At 40.3% G+C, this 22,785-nt stretch overlaps 1 protein-coding gene across 4 annotated transcripts in view; it reads left to right on the top strand.

The window, feature by feature from the left end:
* The window catches only part of LARGE1 (LARGE xylosyl- and glucuronyltransferase 1), a 285,324-nt gene that overhangs the window by 226,947 nt on the left and 35,592 nt on the right, over window positions 1-22,785 (top strand). For all 4 annotated transcript variants that reach the window (XR_010467740.1, XR_010467739.1, XM_065039545.1 and 1 more), the window contains 2 exons: window positions 11,904-12,016; window positions 14,051-14,176. Coding sequence is in view for 2 of the 4 variants with exons in the window: in XM_065039545.1 (XP_064895617.1) it covers window positions 11,904-12,016; window positions 14,051-14,176 (239 nt within the window). In the remaining 2 variants the exon portion in view is untranslated. The remainder of the gene's footprint in view (window positions 1-11,903; window positions 12,017-14,050; window positions 14,177-22,785) is intronic.

Genomic DNA, 22,785 nt, shown 5'->3' with positions numbered 1-22,785 from the left:
TGCTCTTTGGCAATTGAATCTATCAGTCCCTACAATAACTCTTTTTTAAAAAAAACACCTGACTTTCTTTGAAACACTGAAAACTTTCATCTCCTAAGAACCCTGCAGTAAAAAACAATGGCATTCAGACAGCCTGTACCAGAGTCTAGTTTCCATTGTATTGGCATATATAAAAAGGATGTCTTTTTAGTTGATTAAATTGCCCTAGTTTGGGTTTTTTTACTGATCTGACTTGAGTTCACAATGTTGATCTCCGTGTAATGTACCTAAATAGGACATATATATGTACTATTCCAATATCACCATTTAAAGAATCATTCTGAAGTGTGGTATTTTTAGCTTGATCAAGACAGTTCTTTATGTGAACATACATAGCTTGATGAGAAATCATATTGTCCAGCACTCTGAAATGCCCTCTCTTTATTGTAGAAGGACCATCATTAGCAGGTTAAATTTAGATGAAAGACTTGCACATAAAAGCTTAGTAGAGGCATCCAGGTGTCTCAAATGAGAACAAAACCTTCTGTTATATGGCAGGAGAACCCCAGACAAATGCATAGTAGTAGTAAAACCAGTACTTTTTCTTCTGAAGTGCAAGTTCACTTTACAGGTTCTCATTGTGCTTGTAAATGTGATTGTATAAAGGCAGTTCCTTTTTGTAGATACAGAAACAGAGGTTTTAGCCATAGTCCCAAAGCAAAGAAAGAGGCATCACAGTTGGGCTCCATCTTTGGACTCTTAACAGGTAGCCAGTTGCCTGAAACAGAAAGCAGCAGAGTAAGACAGGAGCACTGCAGTACCATATATATACAGGTGGTTCCTACACTTCTGTTCTCAGGGCCTTAGCAGAGATGGTGAACAGAGAAGCTTTCCCAAACAGGATCATGGAATTACAGGCAATTTAAGTCAGAAAGGATCTCCAGAGGTCTTCTAGTCGTCTTCCCACTGAAAGCCGACTCAAGTTGCTCAGGGGCTTTTCCAGTTGAGGTTTTAATATCACCAAGGATACCTCTCAAGGCAGCCTGTTCCTATATTTGGCTACTGTCTTGGTGAGAAAAGTAAAAAATAAAAGTAAAAAATTCCTGATTTGTAATTAGAGTTCCTTTGCTGCAATTTGTGTCAGTTATCTCTCATTCTGTCTCTGTGCATCTCTTAGAAGAGTTTGGCTCCATTAAGTATCTGTAGACTGCAGAAAGAGATACCCTTAGCCTGCTCTTCTCCAGGCTGAACAACTCCATTTCTCTCAGCTTCTCATACATGTTCTCCAGGCCTCTGACCATTTTGATTGCTCTGTGCTGGATTTGCTCCAGCATATCATTGTCTTTATTTAACTGAGACATCCAAAACAGTGCTTGAGATATGATCTTACAAGTGCTGAGTGAAGACTGGTAATCACTTCCCTTGACCTAAGGGGCTAATACAGCCCAGGATGTGGTTGGTCTTCTTTGCTGCAAGGTCACACTGCTGGCTTATGTTCAACTGCTGTCCACAGAACCCCCTAGGACTTTTCCTGAAATGCTCCTTTTCATCTATTGGCTGTACTGTCCATTCAGGAATAGTCCCACACAGGACTTTTCATTGAATGTTGTAAGCATTCTCTTAACCCACTTGTCAAGCCTGTCGAGGTCCCTCTGAAGAGCAGCTCTATCCACAGGGATACTGGTCAGAGCCCCCAGTTTGATGTCACATGTGACATTGCTGAGGATGAATTCTATCTCATCTCTAGCTCATTAATCAGAGTGTTAAACAGTATCAGTCCCAGTATCAACTCTTGTGGAATACCACTTGTAACTGGATGCCATCTGAATATTTTATTCCTGAACACAACCCTTTGAGCTTGGCAGGCCAGCTTACTATCCATGCACCTTGAAGTCCACCCATGCAAACTATATCTCAGTTTGGCTATGAGGATGCTAAACAGCTAGCTCCATACACATTTTGGACACATTTTCTCCTTAAGAAAATATGTCCCTGTATTTCTGCTGGGAACCTAAACCTGTCCCTCTGCTGATAAAGCAGAAAAGGCTGTGGCAGAATGATTGACACTCAGCTGACCTTTGGGTGAAATCATCACATTAAAGTACATTATGTTTCCTTTCTTTAAAAAATGCTATGGTTTATTTTTAGGCTTGTTCATTCTGTGCCGCTTTCCTTTCCCTGATCCATTTCTTAGAATGTTCCAGTTCTCCTGAATCACACCCGGTCAATAAACTGTCCATTAAGTTGTCGGGGAGGGGAAGTTGTCTTATTGCTTATGAATGCAAAACCCCAAACCTGATTGTCATCTAACTCCAAATAAATACATGAGAGGCTGTTCAGCCCCTCAGCCACATTTCCTCTGCTGTTGCTAAGACAGTGACTGAACACCAGGCCAAGAAAAGCTGTGGCTGGTTCTTATGCGTTCTGCCCATCCCTACAATTAGCCTTGTGGACTACTGTTAATTTTAGAAGACAGACAAAATAATTGTCACCTATGCAGGGTGCATTTTTCTTCTTCACATAGTCCAAAGTGGAAACCTTGTAAAATTGTTGACATTTCAACCACTATTAAATATGATGCTTTTGAGAGGATCAAAACCAAGACAAAACCTACATAATTTAAAGCAATGTTCCCTGTTATCTTTCACTTTCTGTTGCTTTCTGAGGAAGAAAGAAATGTAGGTAAGCATCATGGAGAAGGTCCAGATCTGGTGTAAATGCATGACTTCTGAGTTACATAGACCTAAGCTCATTTACAAAAGCTGAGGATAAAGAAACAGATTTTTTTTTCTTTTGGAAGTGAGTGATTCTTTGCTGGAGAGCCCAGGGTGGATTAGTTTTGGAAGATGTACTTGCTTTCCTCCTGGCAAATATTCAGTGAATTCCAGCAAACCTCCTCAGTTTTTATCCATGGAAACAAGCTTTGTGTGATCCCTTTTTCCAAACATGCCTGCATAGGGATCTCCTGCACAGTAATCCTGTACAGTCTGTACTGCTCTGTGATTCCTGTTTTGAGACCTCACTCAAAGTCCAGTTACTCTGGCTTGATGTAGAGTTGTGACACTCACTGGCACTTCTATGTTTCGAGGCACTGACATGTACAGTTGTACACTCAGAAAGAATGAAGAGATGCATGAGAATTAGTCCAGGATGGATAATCAGAGGAACATAAGCTCCAGGTTTAATACGGTTGTCAAAATACTTTGTGTGATCATTGGATGTATAAAGAGGGACAGTTCACATATGAGTACAGGAAGTCATTTCTATTGGGTATGGGCTTTTTATTCCTGACATGCTGGATATCTATACTGTCAAATAACTTAGCTCCCTAGTTCATTCTTCGCTCTTGGCATCAACAGGGCACAGGAATTACTTAGTACCCTGTCTTTCTCAGGGAGCAACCTGTCTTTTGTCAAGAAAAAAGGTGTAATTTTTTGATAGTTAAATCCAGGATATATTTCTGGAAGGCTGTATGGATTGGATTACACTCTGTTTGGCATCTCTTTCTGGTTCTTCAATGCTGCATCAGAAGACTTCACACTCTCTAATATTCCCACATGCCCTGACAGCATTCTCCATTGCACACAACATAGACCCATGCTAAAAACTCTCCATTCTAGAAGGCTGTAACGTGGCTCTCTCATAATATCAGACACTGAGAAATGCTAAGAAAATTATTTTTATATCTAAAAACTGAAGGAACTCAAGCAAAGACCTCAGAGACAAGTACTATGTAGTGTGAATGTGGCTGGCCTGCTCCATTAAGAGCAAGGCCCTGAACAGTGTGTGTACAACCACTCCGTAGGCTTTGATCTGAGTGCTAGGGATATATTTTAAAATGTAGGTTTAGCGATTTGTCCAGGTCTAATCTCCACAGGTCAAAGGTGAGTACTTATAAATTAACCAAGTTCAGAGAAAATACTGTAAAATTGCCCATAAAGTTGGGAAAAATGGCTCCAAGAGCTTATCTGGGAGCACGTCAAGAGGTAGTTTAATCATAACTTATTAGTATCTGCAGGAGAAAATAACATTTCTTAATAGAGGGCTTGCCAATTTAGCAAAAGTTGAGCAAGATCAAATGACTGCAAGTTCAAAGACATTTTCAAATTACAAATAATGGAAGTATCCATCATCAGGATAATTATGCATTGGAATAACTTATCAAAGTGTGTGATAGATTATCCATTATTGTAAATTTTTAAATTAAGACTGAATGTTTTTCTACAAGTTATGCTCTGGTTAAAGCACAATTGATATTGAAAAAATCCTATGGCCTCTCTTAGGCAAGATCTAAAAATTATCCTTTCTGACTTTATCACTTAAATATGTATTTAACTGGGACTTTGTATTCCTCTCAATGCAAGTCACCTAGGCACCTAGGCAAATGAAATCACAGATAACCTGCCATGTAAGAACATACTGCCTTTTTAGTATTGAAGAGAGGAAAAGTTCTTTAAAACCTTGTAAAAATTTTCCATGTTTCCCCCATGTTGCTTTTCTTTTTAAATCTCACATTTCAGAGATGTGTGCCTGACCATCTTTTTATTAGTTTGACTTTTGGCACCTCTGTCATGACTTCCAGACATGTACAGAGATCCACACCAAGTGGCTGTTGGGTGACACTTGTGCATGGCGGTGATGTGAGACACATCTTTGAGACAGCTCTCCTCTGCTCCGTTGAGGTTCATCATTGCCATTGTGCTGTACCAGGTAGAAGCTGAAACCTCCTTCCTCTCTTCCTTTGCTGGTCTGAAGCCAGATGTGTTATCTGAGGTTTACAACTAATGGATTTTTTTGGAGCAAAACTTTCCCAGTCTTTTGAATTTCAAGAGGATTCAGTGATTTGCCTCCTGTGGTGTTTGTTTGTTTGTTTCCCTCTTGGAAGCTATCTCCCTAGTCCACCAACTGAGAAGTCCTTGGAATATTTGCTTTCCTCTGCCTTTAAAATGTAATATCTGTATCCTATATGTTCACAAGGCTCATGAAGGGCAAAGGCTATAAGAAAATGAAGAAGGTTTTTAAAACCCATGTAAGGAGCTTTTTCACAGATGATTTTCATCTCCTACAACTTTTTGCACAGAGTTCAAGAAACACAGAGATTTGAGTTAAGGTTAATATCCTTACTTTATTCCTTGATGCCCAAAGCAAGTAGAGCAGCTGGGAAGAACTTGACCTTCCCTTTCTGATTTTGCTAATATTTTTGCCAGCCAAGTTGTTTTCCATTATAGGATTTAGGAAAACGTCAGCAATTTGGGCAGGAAAGTGTATGCCTTTGCCTTGCTTGGGATCTATGTAAGAGAAGGCCAGTTGCTCCAGGGCTGTGTTTTTTCTTTGCTGACCTCTAAGAGACCTGTAGAATTATTACTTCTCTTCACAAGACTCTGGGAGATAGGAGGGGAGGGCACTGCTTGGCTAGATGGTCTTTAAGTAGCAAAGGTTTTCTTACACAAACTTTACATTAAAGTCTTATGGTTCGTGACTTCTTTCCTGTAAAACTTCTGGGCTCCTGAATCAAGGAAATTTTTCTGTAGCACCCTTTGAGGCTTTAAGAAAGCTGGAGAAATTCACCCCAAAACTGAAATCTTTAAAAGAAGATACAAAGAATATTTATCTTTTTTTTTTCAAATTGCTTAGAAAGAATAGCATCTCAGCAATAGAGAAACAATTAGAAAACCAGGAAATTCTCTAGCTCCATAAGAAGTTTGTATCATGCTCCAGTATATGCTTCATCTTAACTCTGCCTAAGGAGAAACAGCATACTTTAGAAGAGGAGAACAAAGCAAATAAAAGTGTTCCATTTCATTAAATGATCATCAGGAAGTATAAACAAAATGTGTATAATGCTTCAAGATGAACCGGCCTCCAAACAGAGTGGCTGCACTGCATTTCGAAATGTACTCTGTCACAGCTTCGCTTTCCATACATGTGCAGAGAAAACAGGGGCTGTTGCATTCTGTCACTGTGCCTGGAGGGTCATCCACTCTACATTTTGAAACAGCTTCTCGGCCCTGTTTGGTTTTCTTAGAGAAAAGCTCAAATGTGGAGTCATCGTTTATTCTCAACACGTTGTGTATCCCTGCAAGTTTTTTAACATTGTGAAAGGGTTTTTTGGAGAAAAAGGCTGGAGCATGCAAGTTCATGGTTAAATAATATATCAGGATACTCCAAAATGTGTTAGAATGACAATCCTTTGGTCATACTGTATTAAAAGCTATAGGCATAAGCTATGATGTTATTATACTAATGGTACACCTGGTCAAATTATGAGCAGCAGATAGATAGATAGTCTATAAATCAAGTGAAATAAATGGAGTGACTTTCATCCACACAAAGACTTAAAATTAAGGATTTAAAATGTGTGCAGTAGTTTGTTGTGGAATTTCAGGTTTAATTCATTTTTTTAATCCCTAACAGCCATCTACTTATGTTTTTCCATTTGCTCTTGATTCTGTGGGTGGAGAGCAGAGGCCACGATCAGTGGCGTGGAGGTTTGACCCAGTGGATTCCAAATGCAGTCCTGAGCAAAACTGGTCATTAGGGCCCTGATCCAGCAAAGCCACAGCCACATTCCTAGCATTAAACACTGTGACAACTTTTGTTGATTTCAGGTACATAAATTTGAATTAAAAGAACATGCATAAGTACTTGCTAGAGTACTAAGCTGACAACACTATCATGGTGCTGCTTCTGAGATAGCAGAGCCACGAGCCTCTTACATAGCACCTAAAACTGAACTCAACTTTTTAGTGGCAAATCTATTTCAGAAAACATGGTATCTCAATGTTGTTTGTCCAACCTTAAATGTCTGGGTCAGTTATTTATTGTAGAAAATCTCCATGTCAGCACTATTTAACATTATTTCTTACCGCATCTAAGACTCAGTGGGTTGGTGTATGGTCTTCAGTATGCTGGTTAGGTATTGTAAAATCCCAGTAGTATTATTTTAAATTCAGTATTGCTTTATACTGTATTTTGAAGTGTGTCTGCCCTGTCTTTCTCAGATATTGTAGTGGTATCTTCTTGCTGTCTGTCTAGATGGTTCATTGTTACAGGTTTAGTTTCTGGAAGAATTTTTTAAAACCTGACAAGAATAGGCTCTGAGATGCTGCTCACATAATCTGGCATTGCCTCAACTCTTCACAAAAACATTCTGTTCCACCTGAAAGAAACAGGCAAGATAATGCTTACAGAAAGTTCACTTTTATTAGCGACATTTTTGCCTCTTTGCCCAGCCCTGAGTACTTTTTCAGCCACCTTAAAAGGGCCATGGTAATAAATCGATGGAGTTTGAAAGCTTGTCCAGTTTCACTATATCTTCTGTAAGTGATTCTGTTCTATCTTAAATTATTGTTTATTATTTTCTGCTCTGCTGTATACGCCTCCCTGAATTTCAGGATAAGGCACAGTCTGTGTTCCTGAAGCCAGAGGTGGGGATGTTTCCCAACTGAAGTGTTTTCATTCAAATATGTTAATTCAGAAATTTTGCCCTGTTCTCTCCAAGCTATTTACCAAACTCCTTTTTTTTTTCCTGTTAGTTTTTGGGCATGAGATGTTTTTGTGTGTTCTAAAATTACGTTTTTTGAGACTTTCCTTGTTTTGTTTGTTTGCGCAATTCAGAATCTGTCAGATTTTTGTAGTTCAAGCAAGATCTCATCAAGCAGGGGGAGAAAATGGCATTCAAATAAAAACTGGACTAGGATGTGCTCCTCATATTTAGAAATAAAGCATTATTTTTGTAAGAGCTTTTTGAGATATTTGCATCTCTGTATATGCCTGAACTATTTTGTCGGGATAAAGAAAATAGGGTGTTCTGTGGCTGTTTGTTTAATACTCACGGTACCTTTGGATTGCCACTTTTCTCTTTTTGTTTATTTGTTGCCAAGATTTACCTTTGTATTTCCCAGGTAGGTGAGGGCAGGAAAATGCTGCACTCATCAAAAGATGAGAAGTCCCACTGCCTGGGGCCAGATGTTCATAAAATATTCCTTTGATTTTTTTTTCAGCTCCACTCTCTTCCTCTCCCAGCACAGCAGCTGAGAGTAGGTCCCTTTTCCCTTGATGCTCCGCTGTATGTCATCTTGAATTTAGTCTGAGATTTCAGTCAATTTGACTCTGAGTGAAGGGGCTCCTGAGGCAAACATTTCCCTTTCCTTATTTCAGACACTTTGCCTGCAGACTAATTGCACAGGTTGGACTTAGTACACGTTACATTTGCTTTTGGTAACAGAATACTATAGAAGTAAAACTGGAGTGTTCTGTTCTGAACAAAAGGTCATTTTTCCTCTGCATGAACTATTTGAAAGTTCCCAGCACATATGCTTTTGCTTTGCTTTTGCACTAAACACTAATTAAGTGAATACTATTAAATTCTCCTCTTAGAAGATATCTCTTATTCTCACTAATACTAATGAGTAAATATTTAAACTTTCTATACATACTCTCCAGTAGTTATTTCTAAAGCAGCAGAAAATTAGAATTCCACAATGCAAGAAGCCCTGAACAGAGGCTGTACAAAGGTATTAAACCAGAGCCTGTAGGTGAATTAAGATAGAAGTCACACTGAAATTAGTCTTGACATTAAAACATTAAAAGCTTGTGAATATTTTCAATAGCCATGATTGCATCATAATTTAATACATCCTTTCTCACATATATTCCAGCTTTTCCACCCCATCTGCCTCTTTTACTTTCCACTGCTACCATGACAGCCCCTGAGGACAGCATAATCTCTTAATCTGCAATGCCTTAATTTGCTCCTAGCATAATAGTGGAATACAAAAAAATTAGACAATACTACACATGATAAAACATTTCCCCCTTTCTTCCTCACACTGGAGACTTAAAGAAATTAAGAAAAACTGTTTTATGGTCTATAAATTATAAATACTATGGGTTAGGGCAACCCCTTGTATCAATACAGACCGGGGGGTGAAGGGATTGAGAGCAGCCCTGTGGAGAAGGCCTTGGGGGTACTGGTGGGTGCAAGATCGGACATGAGTTGGCAATGTGTGCTTGGAGCCCAGAAGGCAAATTGTATCTTGGTCTACACAAAAAGGAGTGTGGCCAGCAGGTAAAGGGAGGTGATTCTGCCCCTCTGCTCTGCTCTGGTGAGACCCCCCTGGAGTCCTGTGTCCAGCTCTGGAGGCGTCAGCACAGAAGAGACATGGACCTGTTGGAGAGGGGCCAGAGGAGCCACAGAAATGATCAGAGGGCTGGAACAGCTCTGCTGTGAGGACAGGCTGAGAGAGTTGGGGTTGTTCAGCCTGGAGAAGAGGGGGCTCCGGGGAGACCTTATTGTGGCCTTTCAGTGCTTAGAGGGGGCCTATAAGAAAGACAGGGACAGACTGTTTAGTGGGGCCCGTTGCAATAGGACAAGGGATAATGGTTTTAAACAAAAAGAGGGGGAATTCAGGCCAGACATGAGGAAGACATTTTTTACACTGAGGGTGGTGAAACACTGGCCCAGGTTGCCCAGAGAGGTGGTAGATGCCCCATCCCTGGAGACATTCAAGGCCAGGCTGGACAGGGCTCTGAGCAACCTGATCTAGTTGAAGATGTCCCTAATCATTGCAGGGGGTTGGACTAGATGACCTTTGAAGGTCCCTTCCAACTCAAACTGTCCTATGATTCTATGAGTTAACTGAATCTTACAATTAGTCTTTATTTTTCTTAATAAAGAATCTCCTCAGATGTATTTGACTATTGAAACAAAGCTGACAGTTATTGCCAGCTGGAAAAAAAATCCACTGCCAGAGTGGAGCTTATCCTACCCAGTTTATTGTTACAATGCAAGGAATCTGCTTCACCTTGATCTAGAATTTCAGACAAAGCACAATAGCTGTCTCAGAAGCTAATGACACACACTGCACACTCCAAGTAGGCTTCAGTTATGTTGGAGTGAAGACAAACACACTGGCAGAAATACGTTGTAGCATCTTGTGACAATACCTCCCTTTCCAACCCAACAGCTGCGAGCAGAAAGGTTGACTGAAGATGAAAGGGGATCCCTCCAGTACAGGTTCCAGCATCCATGGGAACCAGATGGACTGAAATGGAAAACAGAACTAAAATAGGCCACAAAATTCACTGCCAAAAGAGGTTTTATTTTTATTCATGGCATTGACAGGTTTTACTAGAAAGAAATTTGCCATGTCGTAGAATCTGAAGATAGGAATGACCTGGAGCCTCCTTTGTTCTATCCCAACCATTGCAAGATTTTTCCATGTGTATCTTGCTGTTCTTTGTGTAGCCTGATTTTTAAAGACTCATGAAATTAAGCATGTTTTCTGTAATTTTTAGGTTATGTTGCCACAAAGGGTTTAGGAGAATTTTTCTTAAGTATGCAGAATATATTTCCTTTCTTATTTTCATTACTTCTAGTTTTATCATCCTAGACTCCCTCAGGCAGCTTTTCCCAGTGCATGCTTTTTGCCATTTCATATTCTCCTCTGTAGTTGTTACGTTTCTCTACAGTTACCGTGATTTTTTTTTTTTTGCAATATCACTTGCAGATGTCATTACTATTCTGTTCACTTCCCGCTTTCACTAATGAAGACGTGAAACAACACAGAACCTATCACTGCTCTTACTAGGCACTTCTTGTCAACCTGCTAGGCTGCTGTTTATCAGTACTCTTCCTTTATGGTCCTTCAGTTTGCATTCATCCCCCATGACAGTCCTTTTATCTAAGTTTTTCTGAATTAATTTTTCAAGTAAAATTTTCGGAGACACTGTAGAAAAGGTTTTGCTGATGCTTCAATCCGGTGTCACTGCTTCTGCCGTTTTCCCTTCTTCTACACAAGGGATTTTGTCCAGACAAAAAAGCAACTGAGGAACAACAATTCATGCTGAGATATCTTTTGCCTCTTTGAGTGTAACTTTCTGATCTGAGGATCGTGGTGTATGAACACTTGGTGCCTTCACGGCAGACACTCCCAAAGGCGGGTTTGTAACCAGCACTGATAAACTGTTACTCAGAAAAGTTTTGGGGATTGCCACCTGGTTTGTCAAGTGATTAACCTCTTGCTTAGTGGAGGAAAGGTTGAAATTTCATCTTACGCAGTATATGTATTGCATCCTGTGCAGTAAGTATCAAGAGTCAGATTTCACCCCACACACGTGGTAAAATGTTTCGTATGAGTGACAAAATTCTCCTTGTCTCAGCGTAATCTTGACTTCAGGCCAGATAGAAATTAATTTAAACAGTGGGATTTTATAAGAAGCAGATTGCTCTTCACTGTGAAGGTGGCAAAAATGGAATCATACTAAATAAATCTGGATTGTCTCTACCCTTTCCTTAGTAGACAGTGACCTGACAGAATATCTTCTTGGAGCCTGTAGCATTTCAGAATAAGTAGTGGGGAGGGTCACTTCTGAGTGTTAGGAGGTTTCTTCTTTCTTTTTTTTTTTTTGGCAGGATATTATCTAATTCTCTTGGGAATTATAATAAACTTTGGATGGAGTTAACATCTGTCATGTGAATCACCTGTATTAGTTCCTTTTGTAAGGAATAATCCCAGGGCTAATCATGTCATAATGAAATCAAGCTTTAGCAATTGAGGAGGCTACAAGAAATACAACATCATTCTCTTGCTTCTCTTCTTCCCATTTTCACTTCTCTTGGGCTACTTTAGCCTTCTTTCAAGCCTATATAATCTAGCATTCGTCTGTATGCCACCTCTCAATTTCTTCTCTACAGCTTCAGGGCTTCAGGAAAACTTTCTTAGTGGCATCTTGAACCTGAAGCTCTTTTTAGTCAATGCCCTGTGTTAGCACAAAGTCAGGACTCTAGTCTCCACTAACAGACCTCAGCTCACGTCTTTGTTTTAACTGCTGACTCAGCACATAGGCCGGCATATGTCAGGGACTTGACTGACATATGACATCATGGCTTCTTTTGTTTTCTGCACTGTGTTTTGCTTCAGGGGTTATCTTGCTGCTTCTCGATAAGTTACGGAAGATGAAATGGGAGCAGATGTGGAGACTCACGGCAGAGCGGGAGTTGATGAGCATGCTGTCCACTTCACTGGCTGACCAGGTGAGTAGGACATTGCAGAGGAGTGGTACAACCAGTACTGCATGGATTGAGGCAGTTAAGAAAGGAAAAGGGGATGGCATGGGAAAAGGGGGAAATATTGTGCCTGTGGTGACCATTTGTTAAATTGTTGCTCTGGGGAAAATGTAGAAGAGAGGAATGGGTATTTACTCAAAAGGTTTTTCTTACTACACTGACATTTTACCTCTTCTGCATAGATGATTCATTAGATAGACAAATTGAGGTTTTGGGCTTTAATTTTCTGTTCTTCTTTCTTTAACATATAACTCTCTAGACGTTAGAAGTCCAAATATACGATGTCTTTTCCTACTGGTCGTTATCTTAAGCAAACTTTAGTTCTATTATAAGAGCCTCCAGATATCTCTTTACTGTTTCTGGCAGATGAGTACAGGCAGTCTTTTAATGTACTCCTTGACACAACACGCCTGTGATGAAAAAGGTCCTGCCACAGATGGGAAAATGAGGCTGAGAGAAGAAACAGTGTGTCTATACACAGAAATGCTTATTTACTCTCTTTGTGCTTCCTGCCAGCTCTCAGTTTTGAATCCAGAAAACCTGTTAATGTGGTACTGGACCTGAACCAGTAAGACTTGCTCAACAGCTTGAATGTATTAACTCAATACAGCATCATATTTAGATATTTCTACTGCTTCTGAGCTACATCTGGCTCATGACCAGTCAACATCAAGGCAAGCATGCTGCTTTCTGTACACATGGAGATGTACACTGTATCCTTGCAGGTTGATCTGAAGGCTACTGAAGTTCACTAAAATGATTCTTGAAACTTCACTGTGTTTTCAAGCAGGTCCTGGTCACTGGCTAATACCTGTATGGGGCAGAATTTTCCAGAGTAGACCAAGGTTGCTTATGTCTTAGCCTAATACCTTAGCCACAAGACTGTCCTTGTAACTTACCTCTCCAACTGGATGGCTGCATAAAGTCAGAACACATTCTGTCCGTTATGGCGTAGGCTGTTCTGAAAATCTGTCCTATGTACCCTTTCCATGAAATACCTAGAATACTTGTTGCAACAATAAAGTGCTAGCTAAAATCCCACCTAGTAATTCACCATGAGGCAGCGCAACTGCCAAGATCGCTTTCATCCCCTCTATTGAGAAGTGATGCAGTACTTACTAACAGCAGGCAGTTTGTCATTGACTGTGAATTACTCTCTCTGGTGACTAGAAGAGGAACCACATCTCTTGCCAGCAGTATAAAATACATGTTTTGAAAGCTTTGCTGGAGTCCGTTAGCTCTCTGTGTCAAGAGAACCTGTTCATCTAGTTCAGATCTACACGTCACCCCGTAGATTGATAGCACCCTCTATGGAAAGAAAATTACAAAACAAGGTTTGAAGAGTTCAGATCCCATAACCATTTGCATTTCTACCTGTGAGAGGGAGAAGAACAGTCACCTCACTGTAGAAACACACCCAGCTGTTTCTCTACTCTGCCCTGGTGAGACCACATCTGGAATATTGTGTCCGGTTCTGGGCCCCTAGGCTCAATAAGGACAGGGAACTGCTGGAGAGAGTCCAGCACAGGGCAACAAAGATTATTAAGGGAGTGGAGCATCTCCCTTATGAGGAAAGGCTGAGGGAGCTGGGTCTCTTTAGTTTGGAGAAGAGAAGACTGAGGGGTGACCTCATTAACGTTTGTAAATGTATAAAGGGTGAGTGTCACGAGGATGGAGCCAGGCTTTTCTCGGTGACAACCAATGATAAGACAAGGGTCAGTGGGTATAAACTGGAACACAGGAGGTTTCATTTAAATTTGGGAAGAAAGTTATTCTCAGTGAGGGTGACAGAGCACTGGAACAGGCTGCCCAGGGGGGTTGTGGAGTTTCCTTCTCTAGAGACATTCAAAACCCACCTGGACACATTCCTGTGTAGCCTCATTTAGGTGTTCCTGCTCTGGCGGGGGATTGGACTAGATGATCTTTTGAGGTCCCTTCCAATCCCAAACATTCTGTGATTTTGTGTGATTCTGTGAACTGTTCTCTGTTTTTCTCTGCTAGGATATCTTCAATGCAGTCATCAAACAAAATCCCTTCCTTGTCTACCAGCTCCCATGTTTCTGGAATGTGCAGCTCTCGGATCACACCCGTTCTGAGCAGTGCTACAGAGATGTGTCTGACCTGAAGGTATGTTTTACAGGAGGTTGGATGGGTGGTATCCTTTGGGACAGAGAATGCGGGACTCTGCTGTGACAGAAATATGAAGTCCCTTAAGTAGGAGGGAAACTAACACAGCTTATGAGGACACCCAAGCAATGGAAGCACATATGACTTGCTCTTGTGCATTTTGACTGCTAGAAAAGTGAAAGGTGGGTGCTGCTTTGGGGTTTGGCAAGGTGTTAGACAAGTGCTTTACCTTCTTGTATTCCATACCTCTCACCTATATCATTGCACTTTGCTGCTGAGTTCCTATTGCTGTCCCAGTTCTTAGCTTTTCCTAGCCCAAGAATACGAAGCCTTTTTACATACTGGACAAGTTTGAAACTATTTAGTCAACATCATTTAATGGAGTGAAATTCATAAAGAGCTAGAAATACATTAGCCAAATTTAAAGACCTTGCACAATTCATATTTAGCCTTTGAGTACACTTAACCCAGACATACTGCCACTCATTTTTTCCAGGATTTGCCCTGGAAAAAAGGCTCAGTAGAAACCTATTAATTTAATAAAATGAAGCTATAGTATTGATTTAATAGAACATTTTTCATTATCGTCGAGTAGGATATAAAAGTAGGGTGGATTTGAACAGGTGTGGGTAAATTAACATCAATTGTGCTGTGGTCATTTTGAAAGGCCAGACTCAGATGTAGCATGCAGAGAATTAAGGACTGAAGTTGATTGAGCTTTTACAAGGTGTAGAATAAGACTGGCTAGCTCAACAACAGGCTCCATTAGAGCACGCTAGTGGCATTAGAATACAGTAAATATTAGTTTGGTTTTGACAATTAATTTTAAAATTCAGTTGAGGTTCATCTGCTTAATTTATGTTTTGAGACTGCTTCAGTAACCAGACAAACAAAACCACAAAAAATGTAACCAAATTTTCCCTTTTAACAATTTGTAGTGTAACGTCAGGAGTGTTCAATATGAACACCAGATACTGGATGAATACAGAAAATCAATCACCCTCAACACACTGATTTCAAAAGCTGCACTTCCCAAAAGACAGCAGATCTGCTATGTGGGTTAACTGACCTGTCAAAGCTGGCCAGCATTTCTTGAATTTCATACATAAAGTATTCACAACCAACTATTCAGGTGTGGTCCATAGAAGACAGCTTTTAAGGTTAGATCAGTATACTGGTCAGTACACACACTGACCACTAAATGTTTTAAGATAGATGTTTGTAGGGCAGGATCCACACAGGGACTTACAGCATTATGGTTTTATGCCTTGTAACAAAGTGCTGGTAGATATTTTAGTTCTGTGCTTGTGTTGAGAATCATATGTGACAGCAATTGTAAGGTATGAAATAGAAGGAGAGATGTAGTAGCAGACAAAATGTTTTCTAAAAGATGAATTTTGGAAAAACACACCTCCTATCTGGGAGATATCACGGTATTTTTCTGTGAATTAAGGGCTTACGTTAATTCATATGATCCACAGAGAGAGTCAGATGGGATTCAGCCCAAGGTTAAGACAAGTACATTTACATGAGAAAAAGACATTGAAGGTAATAACTGAGGATCTAGAGCTTGGTTCAGTTGTGTAAACACAGTTAAAGTCACAATAGATGCTCCCAGATATCGGTATGGGACTGGCAGATACAGCAAAGACCCAGAGGGACCCTGTTGGCAAGGCAGCTGATGGGCAGACAGGGTAACCTTAAGGTCCTTTCAGTGTTACTATATATCTGCATTTAGGCAACTGAATCATGCTCCCCATGAGTGGTTTTGGAGACTAGTTGAGCTCACCTCAGAGTAGTTATGTGAGGGCTAATCAGGCAAATCACTCTTCAGGCTCCAGTGACTAAATTGACTAATCCCTATCAGATGTGAGATACCTAGCATGTATGTAAACCTACAAGTAAGCACTTAATAGAATTATCTTAAAAAGAAATTAAATCCTTTCTTCATTGTCGATTAACAAATTTATGTTTACAAGTATGACTTAGGCTTGGTTGTTTATTACCATATAGTGTATCACACTGTCAGTTCCATTACAGCATATGTAGTTAAGTCTAAGATGCATAATATCCTCCACTGGCTCTCTGGTCTAAGGTATTTAACTCAAGAAGGCATGCAGACATACAAGCAATTTCTTCAGCTGCACTAGAGTTATTCACACTGCTAACATTATCCCCTAAATACCAAATCGAGGCTGAAATTCTTGGCTTTGAAAGAGAGGCCAGAGCCTTATCTAGTGCACATAAGCCTCCTGGTTTCATAAAGCTCTTCCCATATTCAGCAGTTTAAAAACTGGCCCTCAGGCAACACTGTTTAAATTTCTTCATACGATTTTACAAAAAGCATAAAGCAATTGAAGTTGTGAATTTGAATTATGAAAATTAGCAAAATTCTGGTTCTGAAAATAAACTGTCTGGTTTGTTATGTGGTCGTCTCAAAAAAAAGTAACAAATGTCATTAGCCCAAGTTAGAAAATGTACTCTTAAAATCACCAAAGTTAGCCAGTTCCATGGCATTTAATATAAATGGTATGACACAACATATTTGGCACATCTTATATTTCATGGTAAGACTGGAATAAGAAACGAGGTATGAGAAACCTCCAGGGTAAGAGGGAGAGAAAGACAGATTGTGAAGTTTGCACTGAAGGATTAAGAAGGATAGCGTAGGAAGGAAGGAAATGCAGGGAGAGATTTAAATTCCAAGGTAAAGCTGGCCTAGTCAAGTATTTCTCAGTCAAATCAGACTGCATTCCTCATGTCAGACTGAAAAGGCACTGATGGTTCAGCTGGACTCAAAGTCCATCAGAATTGAGGATTTGTCATCTTATTATACGCACAACATTGTGTCAAATAAACTTAGACCCCCAGGGCTGGCTGCTGCTCAGGTGTGTATGTATATATGTATATATACATACATACATACATACTTCTTTGCTGCTCTGTTCACATTCATGCAAACATAGGATGACCAGCATGCTTTTTGCAGGCCTGTGGAGCACTTGAGTATTTCATGTTGCCTGAAGAGAATTCTAACCACTTTTTTTCCCTTTATAGTCTTCATTAAGTTGCGTTTCTGAGCTGAGCAGTGTATACAAATTTTGGAGGACTTGCATATGAGAAACTTTCAGAGAAGGCATAAGAAGAACATAAATATTTGTAACCAAGTTCTGCATTGAATTAATTTTATATCCATCTAGAGCAAGATCAAAATAAGACTATTTTTATTTGTCTAAATGTTTACTTACCTCCTGTGTCATACTTTGCAGTGCTGGAAGCCACACTGTATACGACTAGACTGAAGTCTGTGGGTTTTGTACTGATGTCTGTGGTGTATGGAACCCAAACTTATATAAACAATTACACTTACGGAAATCTTCCTGTCTCCACCCTGAGGACACCTGTTTTAAGGATGCTTTGCATCAGTCAAGAATGTCTTGAAATGAACAATTTTAGTAAAAAACAAAAGTGGACTGAGAGGAAGCAGATGCCCTTTAATTCTTTCTGCCAAGTGAGCCAACTGCAGTGTGTAAAGGCCAGAGGTGCTTATTTTTGCATGACATTTTTCACACCTCGGAGAAACACTCAGGAGCTGTTATTGAAGACTGGCCAAAAGGTGTGGAAGTGCTAACAGTCATTCTGTGTAGGCATCCACTGTCTGTCTTTCTTATCTCTGCTCCGCACATGGTCCCCAGTAGCCTGCAATGTCAGGGGACAAACATGGGAGCTGCAGGACTGGGCCTTGCTGCTCTTCCAAGCCTGTGGGGATCTGTCTGGAGCTGAGGTTCATTTATGCATTACTTGCTGGGTTGGGCCCTGTGTTTGCTTTCCTTTTTGGTTAATAGTTTGTTCCTGTCTGTAAGGAAATCTCAATAACTATGATTTGGCACAAACCAAATGGCAAGAAAAATCCTATGAAGGAAGGTAATGAGTTGCAATGCCTCTGACAATGAATCATGACCTCATTGAATGAGTCAGTCATGAAGAGAAGTCTGGTTGTCAAGGATACAGATGCTATTTACACAGAGAACCTGGTAATTCACAATCACAAAAAATCAGATGCTGGACTCTTCAGTGGAGATTTATCAAATTACTAGAATTTACTCTTCCACCCCAAAATAGGAAAATACTTTAAAACTTGTTGATAGCTTTTCAAACTGGTTTTGAACACAGCTTATACTAAATTAGCAGGTAGATAAATAACTAGCTTCATAAATTCCCCCTTCTGAGAGTGTGTTACATGATTCACTGTGTCTTCCCTGGGAATGTCTTCCACACCAGGATGACCTTGTAAGGTGGTTCACGAAAGTTTAAACAGCTTCTTGTCTGTAACCCAAATACGTCATTTCATATCTGCCTCTAACATGATCTATTGCACTTCTTTCTCTCGCAGTCCCTGAGCCACCCCATGCTGTCCAAGCCCCCAGCACTGATCTGCAGCAGGTCTGGCATTCTGCCACCTTGCACGTTTTAATGCCAACCAAGGAACAGCTACACTGGGAGGAGCAAAGGCTCAAGAGGGTTAAACATACCCCTCCCTTGAATGAACATCCAAGTCAGTCAGGTGTTTCCACTCTGCCAAAAAGGGAGCGCAGTGTGATTACAGAGGTGTTTTTAGGGGTGTTTTTGCAGGCAACAGACCTCTTATTAAATGTTGGTATGGAAGTTGAAGGGAGAACTGCAAATCCTTTTGAGGAAAAATTGAAAAGTACAGGACAAGGATAGTCTGTCATTTTACTGCATTATAGCCTATGCAGTGAGCTGTGGAGCAAAGTAATTCCTGGGACCCTGGGCATCAAACCAGGCGGGGCAGGGATTTGAATCCCACAGCTAAAAGCAGTGCCTGGACCTCTGGGTTACTGGCTGTTCCAATGTGAATCTCTTCCACTTATGTAGTTCAGAAATACCACTCTGAAACTTCTGTGATGACATTTTTTGGGAAGTATTTTATCATTTCTGAGGAAATTGGTTCTTTTATTAAACCGTTCATTTCTGGTAGAACACAGTTTAAAAATAAAGTTTCCAGACATCTGTAATTGAGACATAAGTTACACATGTGGTGCTTGTTTGTAGTGTGACTTGGGGCATATTTAAACTTTTCAGTAACCTGTGCCTGTAAAAAAAAGCCTACTGAGATGGCATTAAAGTGTCATACGTAGGTGGCTTTACTGTGCAGATTTACTGAATGTTTAACTCCTGTTTATTTCAGTGGCAACTGTCTGGTTACCTAAAACAGGAGTCTAGTTTTTAAGCAGGAAGGCTCCCCATCTACAAAATACCACTTTTACTTATTTACTTAAATTGTGAAGTGCTCATGGGTTTAATTAAGAATATCCGTTCAGTGCTTTGCAAAATTAAACTTCTTTAGGCTTAAATTTAAGCTTAATGTATTCTTTTTACCCCTTCAGCCTGGAAAGGAGGTATATAAGTATACAAGTTATCCTGTATTCTCCAATTTCATAAGGGTTGAAGCAAAGTGAGACGTTAATCAAGATGTATCTTTGGGTAAAAAAACAGAAGAGATTGTAGTTAAGGAATCATTTGCCTAAATACTTCTTTTGGAGAGAGAAGATGCTTCAGGGGAAAATGGATAAAGGTACTTATAGAAATAATGTTGTGTGGAAACTTATTGTTTAGTGGTTTGAACATCAGATTAGAAATATTTAATCTCCCCAGAGAGGACAATGCAACTGGTAACCTAAGGAGGTTTGCTGAGATTTTTGTTCCCAGTGTATTTCCATGCAGATAACTGACCTTAGAACCTTTTCCTACACTTCACCACTGTATAACATCCTGTGTTACCTTCCATCTCAGATCTCATTGCCAGTTTACAAAGGCCCAACTGTGTCATAATTTGAGTGCTTTGGGTCAGAACCTGGGGAATAAATGGCAACTATTGGCTCTGTTAGCTTCCTTCACCAGGTCACAAATGTATGGAAGTATTCCAGAGGCTGGCTGAGCATAATCAGTGAGTGGTAACGATTGCTGATTAACTCAGATGGTATTAAGGGAAATGTAGCTAGTGCCAAGATGCTTAATAACAACTGAGTGTTAAATAGATGTGGAATTTTAAGTTCTGCTCTTTCAGTGCTTAAATTGCTAAATGAAGATGAAGGAGCATATTTTTCTTAGTTCTCGTGAGGCCTTGATCAAGAATGGGAAGGATCCATGTGACAGCCTGAAGGCTAGCACTGTTCCTGAGGTGTCCACCTAGATAACGACACTAGAATTTTGCATGTTCTAGCTGCAGTCTCTTCTGTAAGCCAACAGAGCTTTGGTATAACTTAGAAACTAGGAAGGAAAATAGAAAAAGAAATAAACACAGTATTATGGTGCAATTCAGTCTTGGAAAGAGGGTGTTATAGTAATGAGATTTTTAGTTTCTAGATTCACTTTCTCTTTTTAATGTTGAGATAACACTTGCTCAGTTTGGGAATAAAGTGGATTCTAAGTTTGACTTTTTTTTCCCTTCTGATTTTACTGTATTCTATTTCCAACTGATTTTTTTTGTTCTCTAATCAATTCACTGTTGCCTACAATGTAGTTTCTAACACGATGGCCATAGCTTTACCTGTGCAGCCCATTGTCTTCATGGTGTGCCTCACCAATGCCTGTGGCCAGCCTATGCAAGGCTGTCTTGGTCTGTACAACTTCTGCTGTGGCAGATGATGCAATAGACTAAATCAGACAGCTACAGGCAGAACTGAAAGTGAATTTGTGGGCTCACAGCAAAAAAAGAATATGGTCTTTGGAGGCAGTGTTGTATGTCAATGGTTAAGAGTCTTGTCACTTTTTGAAACCTGCTTTTTAGTGCTTTCATATATCACATAATGTTTATCTGATCATGTTACCTTTGAAAAGAGGCATGCTTTTTTTGCCAGACCTGCTTTGTGGTTTTCCTACCTCAGGTCATCCAGATGGTTGCATGGTTCCTTGGTGTTCTTTAGCTGCATTGGCATGTGCTGTCTTCCTTGATTAAAAAATCAGCTTTTCTGGATAGTCACCAGCTCCATTCAGCTTTCTTCACTCCAGGCTCCCCTGACATCTGTACACATGCAACATCATGACATGTTTCGTATCTGATCAGATCTGAACCACCAGCGAGGCCCTTGACACTCACCAGCTTTTACACACACATAAGATTTTGAAGCGCAGCAGCAAAGAGCCTCCGTGCTGACAACTGCAGTTCCCTGGCTTGGACATCATCCCCCACACAACTGGGTAGAGGCATCAACACCACGACTTGGCTGCGATGTGACATAGTATGTGTTGATGGGAAGTTCCTGTGGCAGCGGGGAGCCTGTCCCATAGCAGTCACTGAGCTTATCGTCATTTTAGCCACTTCTATGCTTGTGGTCCCTGTGATGAGTGGTTAGAGGGCTTAGCAGAGGGATAGGATGCTTGTAAAGACATCCAGAAGGAAACCCTCATGAAGTGTAGGAGTAGTAGGATGAATACACAGAAGATTTTTCTTAGCAAGTATTTTTTGTCGCATTCTCCAGCTTCTCAGCTTTCTTTCATCCACTCTTAAATAAGTGCAAGTTAACAGCAGACAGGTTCTATTCTATGTCTGCTTGTAAAAATGCATACTAGTACCCTGTAAGACCCTTAAGCAGCCCTTTAGGTTCATTCAGCCCTGTGCTTCTGTTACATGTGCCTGTTGCCCTGAGGTAGGATTCAGTCGTTCCGACTTTTTTTTCACACATTTAATGCCTTTTGCTGCAGCTAAATGCAATGTATAAAATATGCCAAGTTGTTTTCAAAGAAAGGAGATTTTGTAGACCTGTTTTTCAGTGGAGGAAATCTGTCATCTTAAGTTTATGTCCTAACCTACCTAAAGCCTTTTTTGTTTCTGTGGTGTTCTGTATTTTCAGCACACATTGCAGAAACATGTTATTGCATGGTTAAGCTATGCTTCCAAACTTATGGACAAATGTAAAACCAGCAAAGAATGCAGCTTTACCTAGGAAAAATATCTACAGCAAATATTTTTGTCCAAATAATTTCTTAGATTTATACAGTGTGTAGATGCATCATGATATTGATTTAAACTGTTACTGTAACTGGAAAAAGTGATTTGCCAATTTCTGAAATGATCTTTTTCCCCTATGGTTGGTTTTCTGTAACTGCATGTATGGTTTTCTGACATCCTAGTATTCTCAGCAGTGAAATCTCAGGAAGGGATAATGCTTTCCCTGTCAGGAGGTATTTTCATTGGTGTTGGGTTATGTAGAAGAGAGTGACATTGTTTTTATGTCAGTATAAATATTCTGTGGAGAGACTGTTGCTTGGTGAAGTTAGTACAGGAAGAATTCAGGCTAGGTCCTGTTCTTTTCTCCTCCAGTTCACTCATTCAGCAACAGGTAGTGTGATTTAGAGGGCCCCCTTGTCCTGTGGAGTTGTGCTGCTGACACAAAGGGAGCTGCGTTCATCTCTTCGGGGGGCTGCTTCTGTTCTACGTGCTGCGCTTCAGCTCCGTGAATTCCCTCCCACAAATGCGATGTTCAGAGCAAACTTACCTTGTGCCCAGCTCAGCAGCCGGCCTTGAGCTCTGTGGCTGTGTGTGAGTGACACGGTGCCTTCGTGCAATTCACTTAATGGATTCAGAG

This window comes from Columba livia, chromosome 1 (genome assembly GCF_036013475.1).
Source record: "Columba livia isolate bColLiv1 breed racing homer chromosome 1, bColLiv1.pat.W.v2, whole genome shotgun sequence".
Lineage (NCBI taxonomy): Eukaryota > Metazoa > Chordata > Aves > Columbiformes > Columbidae > Columba > Columba livia.
Note: the sequence above shows the minus strand (reverse complement) of the source record. Positions and strands in the feature narration are given on the sequence as shown.